Source organism: Vespa crabro, chromosome 2 (genome assembly GCF_910589235.1).
Source record: "Vespa crabro chromosome 2, iyVesCrab1.2, whole genome shotgun sequence".
In the NCBI taxonomy this organism is placed as follows: Eukaryota; Metazoa; Arthropoda; class Insecta; order Hymenoptera; family Vespidae; genus Vespa; species Vespa crabro.
Genome location: NC_060956.1, coordinates 5,772,818 through 5,793,936, shown reverse-complemented (window position 1 = coordinate 5,793,936; position 21,119 = coordinate 5,772,818). Strand labels below are relative to the sequence as shown.

The following is a 21,119-nucleotide window of genomic DNA, read 5'->3' as shown; positions in this document are numbered from 1 at the left end:
AGATATTTGTACATGTTTCCGGTAACACGCGCATGTTTGATGTTCGTTATCGTTGAGGTTACATACGTTATTTATGAAGTAACGTATTCTTTTGTGAAAAAGCAATACAAAATTATGTAATTAAAGTTTAAATAATGTTTACTGATAAATATATTACTGATAAGATATGCTTCTCATAGTTCAAATAAGTAAAAGATTGCTCTCCCTCTCTTTGTCTCTTGAAGTTTAATTGCAGTAACTAATCAAAAATGATGCCAGTTTACTGCGAATCTTATATATTAAATGATGTTTTAATTTAATAACTATTAATATAATACATAGATATATAATTTGTTTTTCTCCACTTCGAGATAACAATTTTTAATTCATAACACAGTTGATTTGTTAAACGTATAAGAACATGTTTCGTTATTTCGCCCAAAGAGCTACAATAATAAATGTTTTTGATAATCAACGGGTGAGACAATTATTAATACGATCTTATTCGAAAAAGGTAATTGTTAAAATATAAAATAATTTTCAATTATGTAATTGTATATAGGTTAGCAATTTGTGAATATAGTACATTAGCTATATATATATTTCATTCGATATTTATTTAATTAATTAATATCATAGTAATAATTCATAGAATTGTTATTGTTACAAATAATATTACAGAATAATAATGATCAGAATGACACATATACACAATTACCATCGGAAATGCAAAGACCATCAGACAAACGAAAAATAACAGTTAAATCATGGAATGATGATAAAGGAGTTAAAAATTTGCTTGAAGAGTGCCTTACGACTGTACCACAAAGAAGCGATATAATGATAATTGGTGGAGGAATAATGGGAAGTTCTATAGCTTACTGGTTGAAAAAACATATTAGTAAAGATTTCCATGTTGTTGTAATTGAGCAAGATCCTACGGTAAGATATTAGAAACAATAATGTTCCTTTTCAATATAATCTAAAATTAATTTTTGCTTTATGTAAACAGTACTGCCATGCATCAACAACTTTATCAGTAGGTGGCTTACGTCAACAGTTTTCTCTTGAAGAAAATATTGAAATGTCTCTTTTTGGAGCAGAGTTTATACGAAATATTAATAATTATTTAGGCATTGAAGGAGAGCCTCCGGTTGACATCCAATTTCACCCTTATGGCTACTTAATGTTAGCTAGTGAATTGAGTGGAGAAACACTAATAGAAAATTCAAAAATACAAAATATTCTGGGTGCAAACAATATAATTCTTTCTCCAAAAAAATTAAAAGAACGGTTTCCATGGTTAAATACAGATGGTATTTCAGTTGGTTGTTTTGGATTAGAAAAAGAAGGATGGTTTGATCCTTGGTTATTTTTATGTGCTTTCAAGAAAAAAGCAATATCTTTAGGTGTAGAATATATTAATGCAAAAGCTATAGGTTTTGAATTTGAGGAAATATCAATTATTACTGAAGACGATTTCAAATCACGTAAAAATATAAAAAAAGTTATTGTGAGTTTCTTTTCAACTAAAATGCTTGCAATGAACTTTCATTACAATAAACTTTTTTTAAATGCAAGACAATTTCTAGATTCAAATGCCAAATGGTAATATTGAAACTATTAGATTTGCAGCTGTTGTTATTGCAGCGGGTGCATCTAGTCAACAAATTGCAGAAAAAGCAGAAATTGGAATTGGCAAAGGAATTTTAAGTGTTCCTTTACCTGTAGAACGAAGGTACCGTATATAATGCAAGCATCTTTAAAAATATTAGATATATTTAGTTTTTGTATTTTTTTAGGAAAAGATATGTTTACTGTTTCCATTGTCCAGATGGACCTGGTTTAAATACTCCACTTACGATAGATCCCACTCAAACTTATTTTAGGTAATTAATCTTATGAAATTCAATTTATATTGCTGTAAGAAAATTACTTTTATAATTATTTTTATAGGAGGGACGGATTAGCCAATTCTTATATTTGTGGTCGACCACCACAAAAAGATAAGGAACCTAAAACAGATGATTTAGATGTAGATCACGACTTTTTTGAAACAAATATTTGGCCTATTCTGGCTCACAGAGTAAAATCTTTTGAAAGTTTGAAGGTTACATACAAAATTTTATTATTTAAAAATAATACAATGTTGCGATATCAATGTGGTCGATTTTATGATATATTTTCTTCTTATAGGTGAAATCTTCCTGGGCTGGATATTACGAATATAATACTTTCGATCAGAATGGCATAATTGGTCGTCATCCTTACTATCCAAATTTGTTTATAGCTACAGGTTTTAGTGGTCATGGAATACAGCAAGCACCTGCAGTAGGAAGAGCGATATCAGAACTTATTTTAGAATCTCGATTTCGCACATTAGATTTATCAAAATTAGGATTTGAAAGATTTATAAAATTAGAAGTCATGAGAGAAAGTAATATTATATGATTTTTTATGAAAACAAAACATAATCTAAACATAATTAAATATCTTATCTAAAGAACATTATAATTAGAAGAGAAAGATTATTTGTACAAATGTATATTATGTATTATTATACAATTATTACATAATAAATATATATAAAATATTTATAAATTTAAACCAATCAAATTATTTTCTTCAGTAAAAATTGAGCTTAAGTAAGTTTGCTTCATTTCTTTTTTTTATAAATAAAAAATTAAATTAAATTAAATTAAACTGTATTAAAATTTGCTAAATCACATCTATTAATAATTGAATAATCGATCATTCAATATTTTAATAGTTTCCTTTAAATCTAGTTGATAATATTGATAACGATTGGTAACACGTCACTAGTGACGTAGTACGTAAATGCTTGTAAAAAAAACATTTGGATGGAAACGTTAAAAAAACGGTAAATGAAATACAGTGGCAGTGACTTTTCCTAATAATAATTTATTGTATAATAAATATCTACACGATTTTATAATCATTTAATATTTCAAAATATAATTGTAATTCTGTTTTATAACCTACATTCAAAGTAAAATATTGTTACTGTAATTATACAGGTAATCGTTAATATTTAAGGGAAATAAAACAGTATTGTATTTAAAATTATCAAAAGAACAAGATACAATGGTTTTATATGTACGGCATTTTCTATCATTAGTTTTACAATCGACAAAATTTATAACAATTCGACATATGAGTACTGTCTGTATGACTGATACAGTAAAATCATTACTCTATAAAGAATATGGTGAACCAGTGAATGTATTACAAATCACAAAAGAAACAATAAATAAACCAGATAAATATCAGGTATATGTAAATATATACTTCCATTCCTATACCACATATATACATACATATTTCCCATTTGTGTTATAATTTTAATTACGGATTTATAGTTGTAATATACTACTAGATATTTTGTAAAGGTTGCAGTGAAGTGGCTATTAGCACCTGTAAATCCAGCTGATATAAATACAATTCAAGGTAAATATCCAAGTAAACCTTCATTGCCAGCCATTCCAGGAAATGAAGGTATTGGAGAAATAGTAGATGTTGGTACTGAAGTAACAAATTTATGCATTGGGGATAGAGTTATACCCAATGCTTCTAATTTGGGAACATGGAGAACACATGCAATTTATAAATCAGAAGATTTGTTAAAGGTAGTTTTATTACTTTAATTAAAATTATTTATATTTTGCATATCATTATAAAGATAATATGCAAAAATTTCAGATTCCAAAAGAAGTTGGAATTGTAGAAGCTAGTATGATGAATGTTAATCCATGTACTGCATATAGAATGCTTAAAGATTTTGTATGTTTAAAACCTGGAGATACTGTTATACAAAATGGAGCTAATTCAGCAGTAGGACAATTGATTATACAATTGTGTAAAATATGGAATTATCGAACTGTTAATGTTATCAGAGACAGACCAAATTTACAAGAATTAAAGGTATTAAGAAAATATCTAATAGATGTTATTTGATTGTTAATATTATTCTTTATTGTTTAGAATCTATTAATGTGTATGGGAGCTGATGAAGTATTAACTGAAAATGAAATTCGAACGACTCAAATTTTTAAAAATAAAAAATTACCTCAGCCAAAATTAGCACTTAATTGTGTTTGTGGTCAAAGTGCTACAGAAATTATGAGACATCTTGCACATGGAGGTACAATGGTTACATATGGTGGTATGTCTAGGGAACCTGTGACTGTTCCAGCTTCAATTTTTATTTTTAAAGTAATATATAATATAACATTTAAATTTTTTAGATTTAATGATATTTTTCTAAATCTAAATTGTGTTATATATAATTGTAGAATATAAGTCTACAAGGATTTTGGATGACTGCATGGACTAAGGCAAATATGGAATCAAAAAAACGACAAGATATGTATGATGAATTAATACTTTTCTTTAAGGATAAAAAATTACAAGCTCCACCACACAAAGTTGTATCTTTCTCTCAATATCAAGAAGCTATTACAAATGCACTCAATATTGGTGGCAAAACTGGAGTAAAATACATTTTGGATATGACTAAAAATTAGTTATAATGATTTATAGAGAATTATTTGTGCATTTAACATACTTTCATTGATACGAATATATCATTGATACGAATGTATATTGTATGGAGATAAAAATATTACATCATTGAATGAGGTGCAAATTATATTGTATATATATCTATCTATTAAGTGCACTGAAAAGAAATATGAAGCAATTATTTTTTCAGATAGTATTATAATGAATTAGTACGTTATTCGATTTCATCAAGTAAATCAAGTAGATCCATATTGCGTGCCACTTTCTCCTGTTCATTTTCACGAAAATCTGCATAAACATTATCAAGCTTATTTTTATACTCTTCATTTATCTTTGTTTTCTCAACTTCTAATTCTTTCTTTTCAAAGTTATTTTTATCAATATTACACTTATTTTTATTATTTGAATTTTCTTCTTCATTGGAAAATAAATTTAAAGTAAAAGGTCTTTCATAAGTCTCTTCTGTTCCTAATTGAGTAGCTAACATTCCAAGTTCTGCTTTAGTGCCACAGTCTTTTAGGAAGTTCGAATCATGTTGCTTTGGCTTTAATCTTTCTGTCATTCCATATGTAGAGGAGTATCTACAAATAATAAATGTTAGTATTCTACAAATAATAAAAGTTCTTGGTCTTGCATAAAACTAGAATATTATTAAACTTACATATTTCTTCCCAATAATGTTTCGCGATCGCCAAAAAGTTGGAAGGAACCTCTACAATTCTGATTGAGGTCTACATCTTTTATTTTTTGATTGGCTAATGTATGTCTATGTTCTTCATACTTTTCATTATACTTATGTAATGTTAAATTAAAACTAGTATCTTCATTCTGTAAACCAAGTCTCAAAAGAATAGAAACCCTCACACGATATGGTTCTAATTCTTGAAGGCAATCATATCTTGTTTTCCAGACTTCGTCAAAAGTTAAATCACTATAAAACTATAATACAAATATTAAAATTTAAATTAAATATTAAAGTCTAATATGTTTATTGCACATAGATGTATTGGAAGGAAGTTTGTTTACATCAACAACCATCTGATGTACCAATGCAACACATTCTTGTCCAGTTGCATTGCTAACCATGTCACGCATTGCATCTATATGATTTAATGTAAGAAGAATGACTTCTCTTGGACCGGTAACTACACTCAATTGATATTTTACCATCATCGTCATTAGATCAAATAATTTGTCCATGCTACTATTATCCAATCTCATGATAGAGGATAAAGCAGCACATTCTAAAGTAGGACGCAATGATGCTACAGCTATAACTGGGCCTTTTTTAAATACTGAAGAAAGTGCTGTGACATTGAGTAAAGCCGCAGTTACATCATTTAATACTGTAATGTACAAAAAAAAAGTTCAAGAAATTTGCCGATTTAAGCATTCTTATAAAATATTACTATAAAAGCAAGTGCTTCAGTGAATTGCTATGAATATTGAATTTCACATAACGGATGGTAGGAACAGTGCGTACGATCTTTTTCGAATATTTCTGTTACTGGACTGGCCTTGCACAGTTTTGTCGACGTCGATCTTTTGAGCTTTCAGTCTTTGTCGTAAAACATACAGCATTTCACCACCCATGTTTAAGTAGAGTATCGGTGTTGCGTGCATTGACATTTTGTTTAAAATTATTAAAATACTTCGTATAAATTCCAACGTAGCCAAAAGTATGATGTGTTACGATAATCAATTTATACGTAACCTTGACAACGACTTCATAAATACATGTATGATATATGGCGCCAACTAATGAACGATTGTCGAGAATAACATTTGTTATTTACGTTTTGAGCCGCTCGTAATTTAAAATTAATGCATTAGTACTGCGAAGTTATTAAAAAAAAATCACTCTAGATTAACGATCGTTTAAATTAGGATTATTATAAATATTTTCATTTTTTAATTTGCGATAAATTATATAATACGGCTGCATAATCGTATGTATGATAGAAAGAACTGTTATCTGATTGGCTGATTTTACTTTCCCACAAAAATTACATTTTTTAAATATCACTAAAATACTTTGCCTTATTTACACTAGGTTTATCATTTTAATAACTAATATCATCTATATTTTAAACAGTTTTATATAAAAAAATTCGTTCAAAGAAATAATAAGAACTCTACTTTAAATCTTTTATCTAATAATTTAATGTTATATTATAAAATGATGTTATACTATCACTTGTTGGTCCTTTAAAATAAGTAAATTACTACTAGCGACATCAGTGAATTACTACTATCGTCCATGGTACTATAACAGAATCCTTTATCTTCCGTAGAAGGTCAGCTTCCTTCTTAGCTGTCCGTTGATGGTAGAAGTGATATTTCTAGAAATATACGGCTTTTTGCATTCAGTAGATATTCTTATATAGTTACGAGTTAATGATATAGATTTAATAATATACCGATATACGTGCGTAACAAGTAAAGATGTTCAGCTTGATATAAAATACAGTACAAATATGGGCTCAATTTTAAATAGTTGTACATTATTGTATTGCAAAACCTAGTGGTGTGCAACGTTTTAAGTAATTTTGTTAAAACTTCCAGTGAATTATACATACACATAAGATATATATATATATATACATATATATATATATATATCTTCATACTGTGATAGTCATAACTGTATGATTAAAAAAAATAATCGTTTTATCTTATAAATTTACAAAATATCAATTATTATTGATAATGTTTGAGTGGGCTTATGATGGTGTTAACAGTTCTATACCAAGGAATGTTGGTCCAGAATGTGCATATTACTTAAGTACAAAAAGAAAAATAATTGAAACAGCTTTTGTATCTATATTTATTATATCATTTTGGGTATGGGGTTTTAAAAAAATAACATTACCGAAGAGATTACCATATATTAATCAAGATAGACTTGGTAAAAAAGTTTTATTAATTATTATGTCTATGGTCCTGGGTGTAGAAATTGGTTTTAAATTTACAAGTCGTACCATTATTTATTTGTTAAATCCTTGTCATATTACTACTGCTATGCAGGTAAATATTTTAATACTTTCTTTGTATTTAATATTATAATTTTTTATCTATGTTATTAATTTCTTATTTGTGTAGATATATCTATTAGCAGCAGATCCAAGTCCTATGGTGACAAGTATCTTCCGAATACATATGAATCTTATGAATGGTCCTGTGCTGGCATTTTTATTCCCAGAAACAGAATCTCGAAGAGTAAATAATAATAATAATAATAATAATAATAATAATAATAATAATAATAATAATAATAATAATAATAATAATAATAATAAAGATGATAATTCTTAATTTTAAATAAAGAAGAATAGAAATATAAAATAATATGAATTTATCTTTCAGATATTTCCAGATAAAGCAGTATACTATATTCAACATGGTTTAATGTTAGTAATACCATATTACTTATTAAGAATTGGAGGTAATGGCTAACAAAATTTTTTATTATATATTATTATGTTATTTATTTTTCAATAGATTTTTATATGTAATATTTTTTTTCTTTTTTTAGGAGTATACAATGTTGAACCTTTGTCAGATTTGAACTGGTCAATTTTAAGTTATGGTTTTAATCTAGCATACCATTTCTGGATTTTGCAACTTATTGCTTTGGTATGATATATAAATTTTATTTCATAATTTATATTTTATATAATTAGTTTTGGAATTTATAGTATATTTTATTATGTTCTATATAGCCAGTACAAGTGAATCTCAGTCATATGTTATGTTCAGCAGTCTTAGATCCATTTGAGGGACAAAATTATAGAATGGGCGCATTTGTACATCAGGGATTATTGTGCCCTTTTTTGTCTAAATTATTATGCTATTTATATGATTATTTGTTGACTAAATGTCCTATAACAAAAGTTAAGCCATCTCTTGAAGTTGCATTATCAAGGAGAAAGTATGAAGATGGAAATAATAAACAAGTGTCAAATAAATTAGAAAATGGACATACTCACTTAGAGTAGTTGAATCTCTAAAATTTAATGTAATTCATATATACAAATCTTTTGTAATAACAAAGTAAGTATTTAAAATATTTAAATATAAGAACATTAAAAGCAATTATTACAATTTACGATTTACAATACTATATATATATAATCTATTAATATACCAAAGTTCATTTGACTACATTTTTTTCAGAGTAGTATTTCCTGGTCATGTAATAATTAGTGATAACAAATGATCTTTGTGTGATCTTAGTGATACACAATGTATATGTATTTAAGTAGCATGCCTATTAATTTTTCAAATATTCATATTTGTTTTAAGTACTTATGAAGAATTATGCATAAATACTAATCATAATAGGAATTAATTAAGGAAAGAATACGGCAGCAATAAAGGTAGATAGTACATTAATGTTTCAAGAGCTTTTTTATAATTATAGCATTATTGATGACATAAGAAGAAAATTTACAAACTAAAATATTTCTATACTAAATATAAATGAATAAATTACTTTTAAAAAAGATGTTTTATTAGAAATATACCGTAAATAAAGCAAATTGATATCGTATAAAGAAGAACTACATCAAATATTAACAGTACCATAAAGTATAATTATATAAAAAAGGGACATAATGTCTTTAAAGATCTTCTATTTTTGACAGCTTTCTTTAATGATTAATTATTTTACATAATTTATTTACTTTTCAATATTCAGGTTTAAATGATATATTATAAAGAATGATAATGTATAGTAGCATAATAGCATGATTACAAAAAAAAAGAAAAAAGAAAGAAAAAAAATCTGTTACAATATTGTTAAAATTTATAAATACACTTTTATGGCCTGAATTTATTATGATGGCCTCTAATGTACTTCTGCTAGAGAGAGATGCAAATGAGTAGATAATGTGTGTTTATATATTATATTTTATATTTAAATTAAACTTTTTTTAGTGTACTGTTCTAAGGTAGGAATATCTACAAAATGGGATATCTAAAAAACATAATTTCAAAAATCAGTTATCTGGGTGTTATATAAATAGTATAAAAACAGAAATATGAGAGATTATTAGTAATTATATCCTATATGAATGTAAAGATAAAATAAACTGATTCAGTGGGATAGCTGTATTATTTTTTCTTATAATTATTTGTTTAATTACGAAGTAATTCTTTAAACATAAAATATGTCTATGTTTAAAATATATTTAATTATTTGATTTTTAGTTTAATAAATTTGTTATAAATAAATATTCTATTTAATTTCTTTTTTTTTACGCTCTTTTTCTTTGAATACTTTAAAAACTGATTTAACGAGGCATTGTTGTAATAATGGACATATATCTTTATTAGCTTGTTTTATGACTTCTATAGCATTAGTAATATGTTCCATATTTAAATTTCCTACCAAGAAAAATTCTGAAATTTGTTCAAGCTGCGGGAGAGATGCTTGCACCATAATGCCATGATTTCCAGAAATTAATGAATTTTTACTACAATATAATTCTTCAGTATCCGTTGGATCAAGAAGCAGTATATCATCATAGATAGCCTATTATAATGTAATTAAATGATATTGTTACATCTTGTCATTAGATAGAATTTTATATATTTATATTCAAAGTATTTTAGAGACTGAGATTCAAATATGCAGTTTGCATATAAATAAGAATTATTTAAACATTATAGTAAACTATAAATAAACTTACCACAGTAGATGCAGTAACAAGACCAAACATAGGAACGCCTGCATTAGCTAGTGCTAAACTAGCTACAGTTATTGCAGCTGCTAAGGATGAGCCATCATTATCTAAAACTGTAGTATAAACATCTACTTGAAAGTTAGGAAACTCGTGCTAAAAAAACATAGAAAAAAATATTATGAACAGAATATACTGTAGAAAATAAAATAAAATTAGTAACATCTATAAAAGTATATTCTTTTTTAAAATAAATAAATATATGCTTACTAAACAAACCGCTGGTTCCAAAGCTCTCTTCAAAATCAAACTATATTCTTTTTCATTTGCATCTTGTTGATGTATTTTTCTTTTTTTACAAGAGAATGGAGCAAATTTGAATTCACAAAACAATTCACCATGTGTACAGTAATCATTTTTATTGTGAATTTCTCTGGGATCAAAGACCGAGCATACAACTTTAGTATCACCCATTTCGATATATGCAGAACCTTTTGCTTGACTAATTATCCCAGTTTTTAAAACTATCAAAAATAATATGATTTAGATATTAATTTTGGTGTGTATAATTTTTTTTATTTATTTTTTTATATATTATTTTGTAATATTCTATTTTACATTTAAACTTACATATTTCCCTCCGTTCGTTATGCGCACGACCATCCTTCCTTTCTGATATATTATTTTTAGTACATTTTTCTTCACAATTAGAATTAGTATAGATATTATATGGTACAGACACTTCTGGACCATTAATTCGTTTGTGATCTATAGGCATTTTAAATCAGTAATGTTTTTTTCTTATATAAAATACGAACAAAATATATTTCACTCTGTTACAATTTAGAGAGGTTATGTTATCGGAACTACAAACTTCGAAATACCGCCATATTTCACTTTGAAATCTCCATGCTGTACTGATATATTCTACGATTGTAATTCCGTATCAATAATAATAGATAGCGTAACAATATATTATTCTATAAAGTGTTTATTCAGTCAATTGATACTGATTTAAATATTTTTTTTGTTCTTAATATCATACAAAATGTGAATAGCATTATTTTAATGGTTTAAAAAAAAGAAGAATATCGTGAAAGAAAAATGATACTAGCAAAATACTATTCAATGTATTATTTGTATCAATGGTGATATCAATGAAGATATGAACAAGGTCTATTTTTTAGCCGACTGCGACAATCGTTAATATTATGATATTATTATTGGTAAACGTCTCACACAGCAAATTTTGAACATTATATTTGAAAATACTAAATATAAATGTGTTTATATTTGAATAGTTATCTTTTTGTATCTTTTAACAAGTACAATTTACTTAATAAATTGTATACATAAATGTGCCATTAATGATATGTTATTATATTGGATTGTCCGGAAAGTTCGTGCCGATTTTGAAGGAAAATTGAAACGCAGAAGATTTAAATTTTAGTATACATTTATTAAATTATATACGTGCCATTATATTCTACAACCTTTCTTTATCTTTCAGGTAACTTGAAAATTCCGTCCTTTCAGAATCTCTCAGGTTTCTCAGCGAAAAACTTTTCTATGTGATTTTTTATCTCGATCAAAGAGTTGAAGATTTTTCCATTAAGGAAATTTTATAATGATCGAAATAGGTGGAAATCAGAGAGTTATCAAAGACATATGAGATCGTGCATTGTCCTGATGAAACACGACGGCCTTCCAATTCGTTATTTCTGGACGTTTTTGTTCAAATGCTGTCTTTAATTTGTCTAATTGGAAATAATACTTCTCTGAATTTATCGTCTCGTTGGTAAAAAAACTCATAATACAAGATCCCTTTCCAATTTCACCAGACACAGAGCATGACATTTTTTGTATGAAGATGGGTTTCAGGGTGGCCAAAGATGGTTCATTCTGCTTTTTCCAAGATTTTTTTTATTCAACATTATTATAAATCAGTGTTTTAATTTTATCTTTATCTATAGTGGAGGGTCTACTCGGACGTTCTTGATCTTTAAGGTTGAAATCATCAGCTTTAAACCTAGCAAACCACTACTGCACAGTTCTTTCAAATACAGCACCTTCGCCATAAACAGCGCATATCTTATTTGCTACTTGTGTGGTATTTTTGCTTTTCTGATAAAAGAAAAGCATTAAATGCTTATAATACACTTACGCTCTTTTTATGCACACATTTAAAGGCATATAGAACTAACAAAAATTAACGTATCGTAACTAAAATTTTTTCCAAATATCTTTGAAGTACCATCTTTTAGAATATGTACGCATATCATTTGTTTTCAATCATTCTGATATATTTAGACCTGTCCTTATGCTACCTATCGAAAATCGGAATGAACTTTCCGAATGACCCAATATATATATATACATATGAGAATTTTGTCAATTTTTTTAAACAATTAAGTAAAATTTTTTAATTTTTTATAATTACATGTTTCAAATTTAGATATAAATTTTTCTTAAATAATATTCAATCATTTGTTCTTATTCTTGTAATTCTGGTATTACTTGTTTTAAAAATTCTCTGACTGCAGGATAGTACTGTTCAGCAACATTAATAGCATCCTAGGAAAGATATTTAATATTATGATAGAAATTTTTCTGTAAGAAATTAGAATAAAAAAGAAAGAAGAAATTATTTTTACCTCCTTAGTTGTTATTTTGACACCTTTAAGAAACTCCTTGGTAATTACATGTTTATAAGGCAGGGTGGCATAATGATTATTAATATTTAACTGAAGATTAAAATTACAATTCCCAAATTCTTCTAAAGCAGGCGATTTAAAAAAATAATCATTTTCATTGCTAAAAGCCTATATAAATATTTTATTGAATTATATATGTATTATATTTAATAATATGTATATGAATGTATTTTATAAATATTATATACCTTATTATACCAAAAAGCTCCTGCTATATCTGTAATATAAATAGATATTGTCTCAATGTTACTGTTAAAATCGTTTATATCTTGTTTTTTTAGAACTGCAGCCATTTCCAAATATCTACAAAATTAACAATCAAACATTGATAAGATACAATAAGATAATCAATAAGCAGGGGTTCATATTTCCTGAATTACCTTAATATTAATGCACAAATTCTATTAACAAGCGCACAATTTTTAGTTGCAAATGCTGCATAAATTACAGGAGCAGGAGCTATAGTCCATGATGATATATTACTATGAGATTCCAATTCAAAAAGCTGATCATAAAAAAAATAGTTATAATTATGATAATTTTTAAACAAAAGAAGAAAACAGAAAAAGAAAATATTATTTAATTCAAAACATACCACTTCATAAAATGTCAGACTTTCAGATAGAAGTAATATATTATATGAGTGAGCATTTAAACCAGTTATGATAAGATCTTTTGAGATCTTTATAAGAATAGAAATAACGTCAGTTATTTTATCCTTTGGTGCTTGTCCTAAAAATGGTGCTGGTACTTTTTGACAACATTCATCAAATCCTTGATTAACAAACTATTAAAAATATTCTCCATTTATTATATATTTAATGACCAATAATATATATATATAATATTAGTAAAATTTGTACGTACTATATTGGTGATAAGAATTCTACAAGTTTCTATAATTTTGCATTTGAGGGCAATTGATGATTCATAAAACATATTTTTTATATGTGGTAATATCGTTTGCTGTACTTCTATAATCAAAATAAATATCGAATAATTTGTATTTACGATTTTTTTTAGAGAAGAAAAAATAGTATAAAAAAGTTTTATATAAAAAAATATTACCTGTTACAGATACGAAGGTCATCCATTGTAATAATTCTAATATTTTAGTATCATGTTCTCTGCTGTTTAGATACAAGTACTCATCAATGAAAAGATTTACAACAAGTATACCTTGTTGCATATATTTACAAAATTCGACGGTCATATCGAGTAGTTTTTCCATTTCTGTTTCAGAAAATTTACCTCTTTCTAATATAAATGCTGTAATAATGCAATAATAAAAATTATATTTTCAAGAAATTAAATCTAATGTATAATACCTACATATTCCATACATATTCCATACCTCTTCTAAGTGTATTATAAAGGTTGTAAGAAAATCTACTTTGAAAATGAAAATTAGCATATGTGAGAAGATGGTAACCAGCCATATTAACTAATAAAGATATTGCATTACAAGGTAGTTCAATACTCGAATAATGCTGTCCTAATTCATTAATGCTGTAATATTAATAATATTAATAAATTGTCGAGATATTTTAAAAATGAAATAAATATAACTTACTTATATACATCAAAAATAGATTTGACATCTTTTTCTTTAAAGATACTCGAACCAATATGAAAATATCCAACGGATGGTAAAAGTAATTTTTCCCTTCTTTTAGAAAACTGAAACAATTATATATATTTATAAACATAGTCAAGTTATATTATGAAATACAAAAACAATCATACTTTTGAGATATTCCAATTAAAATGTTCTTGTATTTTATTAAGGCTCTGTTGCATTTCTGAACGATCTTTAGCATCTTTTAATGCTATTCGTAATACTTCTGGTATGGGTTTCCAAACACTTTCTATATTCATAGTTTCAATTCTTTCTGGCACTAATTCAGGCTTATAAGTTTTAAATAAGCTATAAAAAGAAATGTACTTATAAGATTGTCAATTTTCTTATTGTGCATAATAATCATTGATACATACGAAAGTAGGGCAATAGTATGCTTTTGTCGATTGGAATGCTTCTTATGAAGAAATAATATTCTAGAAATATTTCGACGTGTTACATCTTCTGGTTTTGTTAATATATATATCACTTGTGCTATATGCTTCTCCTTTAATAAGATGCATCTTATAAGAATAACATATTAATAAGAGATTAATCTATAAATGTAAATCATATTTATTAAATAATAAAATATGACAATACCAATCTTTCTTTTCTCAGCATCCAATGGAAAAATACATCATAGTACATACTAATAATTTTCCTATCGGCGAGACCATATTCCCACAATCCTGAAAAAATATGCTGAATATTATATCATAAACTTGTAATTCGACAAACGCTAATATATTTTTTACGGTACCAACGATCCATTGCATAATTATAATTGCCACTGTGATTTTTAGATCATCCAAGGATGACAAACACCATGTTATCATAAGCTTAAGTGCTTCATTTGATATTTTATATATTGGTACTAGACATTTTATTAGCAAAATGTTTTTTACAGCACCTAACAAAAACAAATATAATAATAAATAAATAATGCATAATAATAAATGCAAGGATAATATTTAATATAATATAGATAACTCTTAATACTAACCAAAATTAACATGTGTAATAATATCTATCAATCGATCAATATCCTCATTCGATAATCCTTTTGTCGTAGCTTTGCGTTGTAATATCTTGATACCATCATCAAATCCATCAAATAATTTTCCTTTTTCTAAAATAATCCAAGGACGTATATTATGTTCTTTTATATGTATTATTTTTCTAATTTTAAAAGATAATTTCTGTTTCTTAAGAATTGTATTGTGTATGAAAACGATCTACTTATTTTAATTGATACGTGATATCAAATGTTACATCTAATTCGTAATTATATTGCTTACTTTCAGAAATGATTGGATGTAAATTTATACATAAGATTCGTTAAAAACTTTTCACTCGTGACATATTTTTATTTTCCAAATCATAATTTCACATTTCTTTTCTGCACATCTATCATTCGCTTACCTTTCAAATTATTTAAAAACTTAGAACTTAACTTAGGATCCTCCGAATCTTCATCCATTCTTGTAAGAACCCGCGCAATTACTTTACTATTTGATTACGAAAGTTCGCACAGACGCATAAACGTTAGACATAAAATATATCAACATAAGAGCTAATATCTATGATGTATTATTTCATAATTTCAAATATCAACTGTGGCATTGCTATCAAATTCCATTTATCATAGTTATTACCATCAGATTTGTGTTGATGAAATGTAATTATAGATGGCACACTAGTAATATTTCGAATTTATATTATTTGTAAATAAAGTTTGAATTAAAATAATATTTAAAATGTAGTCTTCTCTGATAAATGTTTTAAATATGTATAATAATATGGTTTACTTTTAAATCATACTGTGGTTTACTTTTAAAGTTAGAACTATATGGTCGTTTTATATGTTGCGTTTTCTCCGCTGAAGTAAGAACTGCATGTTTTAAGGTTGTTCATCGATTCAGTATATATGATGCTGAGACATCCATGCGAGACTTATAAATAGTAATTAATAAGAGTAAATAAGAATAGATAGGAATGATAATAAACATAAGTGCGATAAAAAAAGTTGTTTGTACTTAGTTTCTTTAAGAAATTATTTAAAAATTTTAATATATCTGATTCATTTATCTATTGAAGTATTATTAGCAATGTAAAATGAAAGTACGTTAATGTTTAGTTGGAATTAGATTGAAAAGATATTAAAAAAGTCTTAAAATATACCTTTATTCGCTTGGTAGTACTTAAATCCTATAAAATTTCAATACATCGCAGGTACTACCAACTCAGGTTTCACCACAAAGAGATTATTGCATCTGCAAATATACGGACTGATAGTGATTCTACTCTACTCTAAAATCCACATTACGCGATGCCATTCCATGATAAAATTAAAATAGGACTAAGAGCTATTCTCGAAAGTTTCTGATGAATCTTCGAAAATATTTAATAGCCTATAGTTGCTCTCTTGTGCCATAATTTATGAAGACCTCTTCGGCATAGTCTCTTCTTTGCTTCGTATCCTAACCTAATAGATTATCACTCAAAAACTGTAACGACAAAATTATAATTTGTTATAATTCCAAATTCCAAATTCTAAGATATAAAAGAAAACCCTAATACAATTTTAACGTATCTGAAAAGTATAAACTTTATTTTTTTGGATAGAAACTTATTATTATCTTTTCGAAAGATAATTTTTTGCAGTGTAGGAGAAATTAGAATTACTATATTTATTAATTGCTAAAAATCCTGAGCTAAAAATTAATTAATTTATTATTTAGGACTATGGATTATGACTCTACATAAGTCTCTTTATTTTTTAACAATCATTCTACTCGATTTTTCTCTTTCAAAAGTAATAACTCTATCAAGATTTTTCTTTTATCAATTCAAATTAATTAAATACTTAATTCATTGTTATTTAAAAATATAAAGCAAGCCCTTAGATGTTCCTTTTTATAAACGATTGTTTTAATTATTATAAACAAATCATGCACAATATCGTTTGTAATCCAAAGATTGATCCATTGCGAATGATTTCCTTTTCATTCTTTAATAATACTCATGAATAATGATTCTTTAATATATTCTCGCGAGAAAAATATTTTAAAATGTACTAAAATATTTCATATTTGAAATAATCATAAATGCATTTGAATAAAAAGACCCTATCCTGATCTAATAAATAAATCAAAAAGTAAGAAATCATTCACAAGTGAATCTCTATGAAGAAATTTACTCGTGATCATTCAATGCTCTATCTACGAATTAATTACAACCAATTATCCGTGTCGATTCGGACCATTCGTCTTCGACATGATTGAGTGATCGGAGGGGGACTTAAAAATTCACTTATTACTTAAGAAGTTCTGCGATGGCTTTAAAACACTTGTCCGTGATTTAGATTGAAATTGAGGATAAATGATTCGTGGATAAGATCCTCTTCAATGATGCATTGACTCTAATTTGTAATAGTTATTTATTAATAGCCTATCATTGAATTTACTTCACAAAACTCTACTGTTTTTTTATAAATACAATCTGTATGACTGTTAAAAAAGAACAACAATTTGTGAACAAACACTGACTCTAATGATTGCATTGCAATTTGTCGATGCAAAAATACTTGTTTAAATCACGCAAACGAACAAACACTGCTTTTATTTGGCGATATTTTTATTCTAGCAATATAAAAACTCAATTACTTCATTACTACGCGCGTGCGCGATTACAATGAAGTTATGAAACAGAAAAATACAAATAAAATAATTAATATCACTATTATAATAACAAACTGTAGAAATTATTTAAGAAATGTATAATACAAAAATATACTTAGTTTAGGTCTTCATTGCTATTTGTAGGATAGACATCCTGAGAGAGCTTCATTGATTACTTGTCGGAATACAAAGTAAAATAAATCCGGTGATAATCAAAGTCGATAAGAGGTTCGATTTTGTTGACGTCATATATAGCCAACGATTGTCAATTTAAAATTTAAATCTAAAAGAAAATAAATTTAATAAATTATTCAAGAAATGTGTGATATACGAGAATACCTCCTTTAATCCAAAGGAAGGTTAATTCAGTTATCGTCAAAAACAGAAAAGGTTTGATTTTGTTGCGGTTACACGTAATCCACGGTCGCTAGTTCAAAATTTAAGACTAATGCAAAAGAAATTAATATTATTTTAAATTTCTCACGCGTAACGATCTTTGTAATGATTAAACGAATGTTCTATTATTTCAATATTAATTTATTGTAGTTCGTATTCATTAAAGATTGATTAAATGGTTGTAAAATTATCGAAAGTATTAATTTATAAGTTTTCACGTTTAGAAAGAGAGACTATCGATGCATATTCATCGGAGTGTAAAAAAAAATTAACTCGATAATCGTCAAGGTTACTAAAAATGCGTATTTGTTTATATTATACAAGGCAAAGTTTTTCGCGCGTAACAATCTTTGTAACATTGGACAGTAATTTCCTTATTTTTCCCATAGAATCATTTGTTCAAAGAATGATCGAGTAAATTACCGTAACTTCTTCGTACGAGTATCGTGAAACGCATTTCTTTGTTTTTGGAATGGTTCAGAAAATCTGATCATCAACTGTTTACGTATACAAACAAACATGTAATTGCTATTTCACAAAACAAACATATCTCATTTAAGCGCGATATGGATATCAGTAATGGGGGTATGAGCTTTTTCTTTTTTGTCGGAAATTTCGAGAGGCGCCACAGTACAAAATTTTTTCTTCGCGAAAAATGTCGATAACATTATTTATGTCAACAATGAGAACAGATATAATTCTTGACCAATTTAGATAGATAAGATCTCACTTTAAAGATGAAGGTTTCATGTAAAAGCCTGTTTTTTTCGAATTTGTGAAAAAGCTTTTTATTTGTGCATAAACTATTCTCAAAGAATTTTTTATTACCATTTTTTAACACGATTTTTTTCAAAGAAAATAGAGCTTTTTCAGAAATTCGTAAAATCATGCTTTTAGATAAGATCTTTTCATTAGATGAAATCTTGTTCATTAAAATCTGTCTGTTCTCATTGTTCGCATAAACTATTATAAAAGTAAGAACGATGTACGGTCTTAAAGCAGTTCACCATCTTTCTCATTCGTAATGTATGTAATCTCAGCGATAAGTATGGACCAAATATGAATTACAAGTACCATAAAAAAACACTGTCCCCATTATGCAATTATTGTGCCAGTATATAAGATTATATAGGTTATATTCCTTTCACATGCACCTAACAATCGAGTGACAGAAATGTTTGTATGGATGAAATAGTAATACATCTGACAAAAGCAAGAAAAAACTATATGCCAAATTATAGTTCTCTGAAAATAAATTAATTGAAAAATGTTTATTAATTGTACGAACTTTTTTTTTCATTTTTAGTTAAATTTGTACAAATACCTAAAAAGCAATCATTAGATCAATATTACTTACGATGGAATATATAAGATATTAGATATAAAATATAATATAAAAAAAATAATAGCTACAACAGTAGAAAGAAAATCAATGATGCACATCTTGAATTCGGAAATATGTAGATATGGTGGCGAATGTATATGGAATAGAAAATATAGTGTAAATAGAAGTAAATAAAAATTAATGAGAATAAGTAAAAAATAAATAAATAAATAAATAAAAAATAATAATAAAATAAGAATTGATAAGAATACGTAAGAACAAATGAGAATAAGTATGAACAAGTAAGAGTAATAAAGAAATTAGGATTTTTCAGTGCGTTTCTCGAAGAAATTATATTAGAATTCTATTATATCTAATTTGTTTATTTATAATTAATAACGTAGAATGTGAAGTACTTTAATGTTTAAATAGAATTAAAAAGAAAAGATTTCGAAAATATGCTGGAATATGCATTCGCTCGGTAATACTTGCATCATTTAAGATTTCTATAGTTCGCAGATATTACCGACATGGATTTTATTACGGGATTTGCTTATGGAGATTCACGGACTGACAATGACTCTAAAATTCTCAGTATGACAAAGCTTTTTCAAAAATTCGATAAAGTCACATTCTTGATTAAATCGTCATCTTTAAAATAAAACCTTGTCCATCAAAATTAATTAAGAATTATACCTGTACTTACTGTCGACGTAAACCATTATAAAATAAGGAATGATAAACAGCCAAATTATTTCTTTTTAATTACTGTACATTTCTTTGTCATATGCTATTACGATTTATTTTTTTACGATAATCGTTATTATCGCAATTATAATTATGATAAAAGAAAAATTAGCTATTATTATGTAATTTTTTCAAAACTTATCATATATTTTATGAAAATTAATATTTTTACATAATTGAGATGTCCACTTTAGATAAATATATCGTTAATAAATAAAAATATGAAAAAATTTGTATATATATATGTATATATATATATATATATATCATCAACATTCATAAATATTGAGAAATTATTGATTTATGTATAAATATTGAGAAATAATTGATGACTTATCGATTTTAGTTATTTTATTATGTTTATGTAAAAAATAAAATCAAATATTGTTTTGTCTTTTATTGCAAGGGTACAGTTGAAATAAACTTTGGAAA

At 26.3% G+C, this 21,119-nt stretch overlaps 6 protein-coding genes and 1 long non-coding RNA gene across 17 annotated transcripts; 4 read left to right on the top strand and 3 right to left on the bottom strand.

Annotated features, from left to right (window-relative positions):
* The first annotated feature begins 5 nt into the window (after positions 1 to 5).
* On the top strand, positions 6 to 2,488 carry LOC124432955 (FAD-dependent oxidoreductase domain-containing protein 1). The gene is made up of 7 exons (XM_046982349.1): positions 6 to 493; positions 661 to 921; positions 992 to 1,492; positions 1,572 to 1,717; positions 1,782 to 1,868; positions 1,936 to 2,089; positions 2,176 to 2,488. The coding sequence occupies exons 1-7, from the start codon at positions 401 to 403 to the stop codon at positions 2,428 to 2,430; spliced, it is 1,497 nt and encodes a 498-aa protein (XP_046838305.1). The 5' UTR covers positions 6 to 400; the 3' UTR covers positions 2,431 to 2,488.
* Positions 2,489 to 2,749: 261 nt separating this feature from the next.
* On the top strand, positions 2,750 to 4,634 carry LOC124421596 (enoyl-[acyl-carrier-protein] reductase, mitochondrial-like). 3 transcript variants are annotated; one of them, XM_046956958.1, is made up of 6 exons: positions 2,750 to 2,860; positions 3,018 to 3,270; positions 3,390 to 3,626; positions 3,700 to 3,921; positions 3,982 to 4,212; positions 4,293 to 4,634. In XM_046956958.1, the coding sequence occupies exons 2-6, from the start codon at positions 3,085 to 3,087 to the stop codon at positions 4,521 to 4,523; spliced, it is 1,107 nt and encodes a 368-aa protein (XP_046812914.1). In that variant the 5' UTR covers positions 2,750 to 2,860; positions 3,018 to 3,084; the 3' UTR covers positions 4,524 to 4,634. The 3 variants fall into 3 exon arrangements, with proteins under 3 accessions (XP_046812914.1, XP_046812915.1, XP_046812913.1); XM_046956959.1 differs by having other exon boundaries at positions 2,783 to 3,017; positions 3,119 to 3,270; XM_046956957.1 differs by having other exon boundaries at positions 2,783 to 3,270.
* A 94-nt stretch (positions 4,635 to 4,728) lies between these two features.
* LOC124421597 (protein OSCP1) lies at positions 4,729 to 6,636 on the bottom strand. Its single transcript, XM_046956960.1, has 4 exons — positions 6,039 to 6,636; positions 5,548 to 5,867; positions 5,183 to 5,460; positions 4,729 to 5,102 (listed from the first exon to the last, which is right to left on the bottom strand). Exons 1-4 carry the CDS (start codon positions 6,148 to 6,150, stop codon positions 4,736 to 4,738), a joined length of 1,077 nt encoding a protein of 358 aa, XP_046812916.1. The 5' UTR covers positions 6,151 to 6,636; the 3' UTR covers positions 4,729 to 4,735.
* A 73-nt stretch (positions 6,637 to 6,709) lies between these two features.
* Positions 6,710 to 9,628, top strand: LOC124421599 (transmembrane protein 164). The gene is made up of 6 exons (XM_046956961.1): positions 6,710 to 7,548; positions 7,624 to 7,740; positions 7,888 to 7,966; positions 8,057 to 8,157; positions 8,244 to 8,574; positions 8,698 to 9,628. Exons 1-5 carry the CDS (start codon positions 7,231 to 7,233, stop codon positions 8,517 to 8,519), a joined length of 891 nt encoding a protein of 296 aa, XP_046812917.1. The 5' UTR covers positions 6,710 to 7,230; the 3' UTR covers positions 8,520 to 8,574; positions 8,698 to 9,628.
* A 52-nt stretch (positions 9,629 to 9,680) lies between these two features.
* On the bottom strand, positions 9,681 to 10,988 carry LOC124421704 (exosome complex component MTR3-like). Its single transcript, XM_046957199.1, has 4 exons — positions 10,836 to 10,988; positions 10,476 to 10,729; positions 10,215 to 10,361; positions 9,681 to 10,057 (listed from the first exon to the last, which is right to left on the bottom strand). Exons 1-4 carry the CDS (start codon positions 10,981 to 10,983, stop codon positions 9,761 to 9,763), a joined length of 846 nt encoding a protein of 281 aa, XP_046813155.1. The 5' UTR covers positions 10,984 to 10,988; the 3' UTR covers positions 9,681 to 9,760.
* A 304-nt stretch (positions 10,989 to 11,292) lies between these two features.
* On the top strand, positions 11,293 to 11,992 carry LOC124421705. The gene is made up of 2 exons (XR_006941714.1): positions 11,293 to 11,431; positions 11,716 to 11,992. It is a non-coding gene; the product is annotated as an uncharacterized LOC124421705 (long non-coding RNA).
* A 116-nt stretch (positions 11,993 to 12,108) lies between these two features.
* LOC124421703 (centromere protein I-like) lies at positions 12,109 to 18,410 on the bottom strand. Of its 9 annotated transcripts, none has more exons than XM_046957192.1 (14): positions 17,860 to 18,216; positions 16,722 to 17,047; positions 15,544 to 15,669; positions 15,301 to 15,450; positions 15,141 to 15,229; positions 14,915 to 15,045; positions 14,666 to 14,846; positions 14,493 to 14,599; positions 14,274 to 14,428; positions 13,988 to 14,188; positions 13,787 to 13,893; positions 13,300 to 13,706; positions 13,108 to 13,222; positions 12,109 to 13,027 (listed from the first exon to the last, which is right to left on the bottom strand). In XM_046957192.1, the coding sequence occupies exons 4-14, from the start codon at positions 15,374 to 15,376 to the stop codon at positions 12,728 to 12,730; spliced, it is 1,869 nt and encodes a 622-aa protein (XP_046813148.1). In that variant the 5' UTR covers positions 15,377 to 15,450; positions 15,544 to 15,669; positions 16,722 to 17,047; positions 17,860 to 18,216; the 3' UTR covers positions 12,109 to 12,727. The 9 variants fall into 9 exon arrangements, with proteins under 9 accessions (XP_046813148.1, XP_046813151.1, XP_046813146.1 ...); XM_046957195.1 differs by having other exon boundaries at positions 16,722 to 16,813; XM_046957190.1 differs by lacking the exons at positions 16,722 to 17,047; positions 17,860 to 18,216 and adding an exon at positions 15,963 to 16,694 and having other exon boundaries at positions 12,109 to 12,779; positions 12,860 to 13,027.
* Between the last annotated feature and the right edge of the window lie 2,709 nt (positions 18,411 to 21,119).